The 6,000-nt window shown below is 41.6% G+C and overlaps 1 protein-coding gene across 1 annotated transcript in view; it reads left to right on the forward strand.

Moving 5' to 3' along the window:
• Positions 1–6,000, forward strand: part of LOC307077826 (uncharacterized protein) — a 29,293-nt gene extending 23,293 nt beyond the window's left edge. The window contains exons 22-26 of the mRNA XM_079739301.1: positions 832–2,617; positions 3,013–3,186; positions 3,373–3,546; positions 3,719–3,765; positions 4,516–6,000. Coding sequence (XP_079595427.1) covers positions 832–2,617; positions 3,013–3,186; positions 3,373–3,546; positions 3,719–3,765; positions 4,516–5,069 — 2,735 coding nt within the window. The 3' untranslated portion in view covers positions 5,070–6,000. The remainder of the gene's footprint in view (positions 1–831; positions 2,618–3,012; positions 3,187–3,372; positions 3,547–3,718; positions 3,766–4,515) is intronic.

Consider the following 6,000-nt stretch of genomic DNA (forward strand, 5'->3'; position numbering starts at 1 on the left):
TGTTGGGAACGGCAGTTACCATTTCACCCGAACGGCAGTTACCGTTCCACCCGAACGGCAGTTACCATTCCTGAACGGCAGTTACCGTTCCTGAACGGCATATGCCATGGTATGTCAGTGGTCGCGGTGTCACATGCCACAGGCCAATAAGCAATCTCGGCGTCTCTCGGATTATCGAGTTGAAGATTGTTGGACATTATGCTGCATATCAACAGCATAAAATCTCAGTGGAAGAGTTGCAGCACTATCTTGGTCTTTCAGCATAGCAAGTCACCAGTGATTCACAATCATTATTGCTCTCATGACGCCAATCATAAGTCTGTGTAAATAACAAAATAAACCTGAACATTTTGAATCTGTAACATGCAGTCCTTTTCACAACCATAAGAAATGAAGCCTCTAAATATCGTGATGTTGATAATTTAAAAGGAAATATTGACATGTTTCCACTCAGGCTGGTCTGATACAAATTCGCATGAAATCTTACAAAAAGTTACCAGTCAACATCAAAATGTATTCTTATGCTGAAACAAGGGCAAAATCAGCCATGTTTGGATTTCACTATTCATAGTGTCCATATCAACCACCAAAGCAAAGATGGAGATTGTTGTATTTGCTGGTGAGACCCCAAAGATTGATGTAGATTTGCAATAATGAATCAAAATATTGCATATTCCACTGAGAATGCTGACAGAAATTTGGAGGAATCTTGTACACGAAAATGTACACATAACTTTTCATACGATATCATACGAACCATTGCATGAGGATATTTTATTCCACTGATGTCACTATCCACTCACTTTTGTCTTGTGTTCTTTTGTCATTAAGGCTCTACTGCTGTTCAGTGCACACATAACATCAAGTCTCATCTGAAGGAAAAGTTCAGGTGCATGTTTGAGGGAATCGCTAAAGCAGGACATTCAACACCTCTGAATGACTTCTACACAGACCGCTTCATCACAGAAGGAAGCAGTGGAGAGTTCAACAAGGAACATGAGGTCAGACTGATTGAAACAGCTTCCAGGAAACCAGCCAGGGAGGAAAAACCAATCAGATGTGAAGACATTTTTAAACCCTTACCTGACCAAGATCAACCAATCAGAACAATAATGACAACTGGAGTGGCCGGCATTGGAAAAACCGTCTTAACACACAAGTTCACTCTGGACTGGGCTGAAGGCAAAACCAACCAGGACATAAACATCACATTTCTCCTTACTTTTAGAGAGCTGAATTTAATGAAAGGGAAAGAGTTTAGCTTGGTGGAACTTCTTCATCACTTCTTTATTGAGACCAAAGAAGCAGGAATTTGCAGATTCGACCGGTTCCAAGTTGTCTTCATCTTGGATGGTCTGGATGAGTGTAGACCTCCTCTGGACTTCCAGAACAAACCGATCTGGACTGATGTCACAGAGCCGACCTCGGTGGACATGCTGCTGACAAACCTCATCAGGGGCGACCTGCTTCCCTCCGCGCGCATCTGGATAACCACACGCCCTGCAGCAGCCAATCAGATCCCTGCTGAGTGTGTTGACAGGATGACAGAGGTGAGAGGGTTCACTGACCCACAGAAGGAGGAGTACTTCAGGAAGAGATTCAAAGAGGAGAAGCTGGCCAGCACAATCTTCTCCCACGTCAAGACATCACGAAGCCTCCACATCATGTGTCACATCCCAGTCTTCTGTTGGATCACAGCTACAGTTCTGGAGGACATCTTTAAAACATCCAGGAGAAGAGAGGAGATGCCCAAGACCGTGACTCAGATGTACAGTTGCTTCCTGAGTGTTCAGTCCATACAGGGGGACAGGAAGTACCATGGGAGAGCTGAAATAGATCAGCACTGGAGTTCAGAGAGCAGGGAGATCATTGCCTCTCTGGGAAAACTGGCTTTTAACCAGCTGGAGAAAGGCAACCTGATCTTCTACGAGGCAGACTTGGAGGAATGTGGCATCGATATCAGAGCAGCCTCATTGACCTCAGGAGTTTTCACCCAGATCTTTAAAGAGGAGTGTGGGCTGTACCAGGACAAGGTGTTCTGCTTTGTCCATCTGAGCCTCCAGGAGTTTCTGGCTGCCCTTTATGTCTTGAAGTCCTTCATCAAAACTGGGGTCAATCTGCTCTCAGAAAAACAACCAACATCCGGGGAAGATAAACTCCTTCTCCTCTACAAGAGTGCTGTGGACAAGGCCTTACAGAGTGAGAACGGACACCTGGACTTGTTCCTCCGCTTCCTCCTGGGCCTCTCTCTGGAGACCAATCAGATTATCCTACAAGGTATACTGGGACAGACAGGAAGTAGCTCACTGAGCAATCAGAATACAGTGTCTTACATCAAGAAGAGGATAAATGGAGATCTTTCTCCAGAGAGAAGTATCAATCTGATCCACTGTCTGAATGAGCTCAACGACCATTCTCTAGTTGAGGAGATCCAACAGCTCTTGACATCAGGAAGTCTCTCTAGAGAATCTCTCTCTCCTGCTCAGTGGTCAGCTCTGGTCTTCATCTTACTGTCATCAGAAGAGGAGCTGGAGGTGTTTGACCTGAAGAAGTACTGTGCTTCTGAGGAGGGTCTTCTGAGGTTGCTGCCAGTGGTTAAAGCCTCCAAAATATCTCTGTAGGTTCACTATTAACAAGTATTACAATACACACAACATAAAATGCATAATACTGGAATATAAATGTTATGATAATATACAAAACATCTCTGTAGTTCTAATGTAATTGTACAATAACATGTACAATACATGCAAGAAAATATAAATAATGCTTCAATAGAAAGTAATATCACTATTCAAAACCATTTTCAAACACTAAAAAGCATATTTTCAATATTCTACATTTTACACCAAATATTGACATTTACGGATATAATATATTGACTAGTATATATTAGTTTAATCAATAAAACATCTCTTAAAGAAAATGTCAACACAATTCCTTCATTATGTTAAAAGTAAAAGGAAAGTTATTTTAATCATAGTTCCTAACATGTTCTGTTTATTTGTGAAGGCTGAATGGCTGTCATCTGTCAGAGAGATGCTGTGAAGCTCTGGCCTCAGTTCTCAGCTCCAACTCCTCTAGTCTGAGAGAGCTTAACCTGAGTACCAATGATCTGCAGGATTCTGGAGTAAAGCTGCTCTCTGCTGGACTGGGGAGTCCACACTGTACACTGGAAACTCTCAGGTCAGTTTCAGTCAATGATCCAAGAATTACACCACAAGGTTCACTATCAGAAGGTATTTGACTGATTCACATCCAGAAAAGTAATAATTCACACCTGTGTGTGTGTGTGTGTGTGTGTGTGTGTGTGTGTGTGTGTGTGTGTGTGTGTGTGTGTGTGTGTGTGTGTGTGTGTGTGTGTGTGTGTAGCTTGTCTGGCTGCCTGGTCACACAGGAAGGCTGTGCTTCTCTGGCCTCAGCCCTGAGCTCCAACCCCTCCCATCTGAGAGAGCTGGACCTGAGCTACAATCACCCAGGAGACTCTGGATATATGATGCTCTCTGCTGGACTGGAGGATCCACGCTGGAGACTGGACACTCTCAGGTATGGAGAGGACAGCTCACCACTCAGGGACAATGTCTATTACAAGGATTAAACCAGCTGCTAGATGAAGTGGTTTAAACGCAGCTGTAACTCATGTTATTGAGAAAGTGATGAGAGCAGATGATTAAGGTGAATGTTTCAACATGCTGCTCTCACTTTGTTCCCCCCCCAGTGTGGAGCACGGTGGAGTGTGGAGACTGAAACCAGCTTTAAAGAAGTGTAAGTGTCTGTTTAGTTTAATTCATCACAACATACACTTACTATAGAGATGGAAAGTCCATCCACACAGCAGGAGGTGACGTCTATTCACTCAAATGTGTACTTGTGTGTATGTTTCCGTCTTTATGTATGTCTATTATGTTTGTGTAGGTATGTAGTAGGTGTATGTATGTTTCCATTACATAATGTCTATGTATACTATGTATGAACCAGTGTTACGGTACCAACAGTTAATTTCCAGCTTATATGTGAGCTCAGCTGGTTCAGTCTGTTGTTTACACAGGTAGATTACAATGTATGTGTATTCGAACTGTTCAAAGTCTAATATCATGAAAAGTATGTAGACTATGTATATATATATTTATAGCTCAGATATTCCATGGGAGCAATTAAGTCATCACGCTGAACATTTGATGTATAATTTGTGTATGTAGTCTAGATATTGCGGGAGGAGATGCACTTTATACATTTCTATAGGTTTCAATGTTTGACTGGGATAGCCACTCACACACTCATGGGATTTGCAATGAACTTTGACTTTAATTATCTTAAAGTCATTGCACACAAGTCCACTATCGTACCAATCATACGATATTATTTGTTTTTCTATGTTAATGCTTATTGAGTAGATTGGACAGGAATAAGAAGAAGAATGCAAGACAACAGAACTAGTGATGATGATGATGATGATGATGATGATGATGATAAAGATTGGTTCTGCAACTTAATCATGTCTTTTTCTCCTGTCAGATGCCTGTGAACTCATGCTGGACCCAAACACGGCTCAAAGACAACTCTCTCTGTCTGAGGAGAACAGAAAGGTGACAGAGGTTAGCGAGAACCAGTCATATCCTGATCACCCAGAGAGATTTGAGCACTGGCCCCAGGTGTTGTGTAGAGAAGATCTGACTGGCCGCTGTTACTGGGAGGTAGAGTGGAAAGTAGATGTTACTATAGGAGTGACATACAGAGGAATCACAAGGAGAGGAGCAGGTAGTGACAGAAGGCTTGGAGCGAACAACAAGTCCTGGTGTCTTCATTGTCATGAGGGTGGTTACTCTGCCCTGTACAACGGTAAAAAAACAGTCACGTGTCTCCCCCACGCTGGCTCTACCAGAGTAGGAGTGTATCTGGACCAGCCTGCTGGCACTCTGTCCTTCTACAGAGTGTCCCCAGGTGGAGGAGGGTCCTCAGACACACTGACACATATCCACACCTTCAAGTCCACCTTCACCCAGGAGGAACTCCTCCCTGGGTTTGGGTTATTGAGTCATGGTGCCTCTGTGACTCTGGGTCGGTTGTAGCAACACAGACACACATGCATATATAAACACACACACGCACATTTATGAATACACACGCATATATGAATACACACAAGACACAAACACACACACACACACACACACACACACGCATTTATGAATACACACGCATATATGAATACACACAAGACACACACACACACACACACATGCATATATATAAACACACACACACACACACACACACATGCATTCATGAATAAACACAATACACACACAAACACCCACATTTATTAATCCACACATACACACACACACATGCATATATGATTACACAAAAACTCACATGCACACACGTTTGCATGTATGAATACACACATTCCACACACACATATGCATCTATGAATAAACACACTACAAACACACTTTCGCATTCGCACACAAATAAACACATGCATGTACATTTAAGTTGATTTAAGTACATGGACTCAACTATACTGCTTTTTTGTGCCTCTGAAAAATGTTGGCGTGATAAACTATGAAAGGAAGAAACTTTTATAATGTTCCATAGGGCTCAGCAGGGTTTACAAAGACTATATTTCTAATGTAAAATGTATTTTAAATATTGATTGATTGTAAATCTAGACTTGTTTATTCTACAATATTTTGTATATTTTCAGACATTATCAGTTTCAAACTAAAGGGCTCTGATATCAGTTTATATTTTGATAAGCCTAACATGGAACCTGATTTAAAGCAGATTTAATATTATATTCATGAAAGCAGTCTGAGAAAAGCTATTGATCATGATTGACTTTAAACAGTATTGATACATGTTCCATACTCGTTAAAGATATTTACACACCTGTTTATGATTAGTATTGTCTGCTGCTTCTATTGTTTGAGTCCTAGTGTTTTTTGTTGTACTGGTTAATAAAGCATAATATTAATAAACAACTCAGTGGATCAA

The sequence above is a fragment of the Pollachius pollachius genome, assembly GCF_949987615.1.
Source record: "Pollachius pollachius genome assembly, chromosome: 7".
Classification (NCBI taxonomy): Eukaryota; Metazoa; Chordata; class Actinopteri; order Gadiformes; family Gadidae; genus Pollachius; species Pollachius pollachius.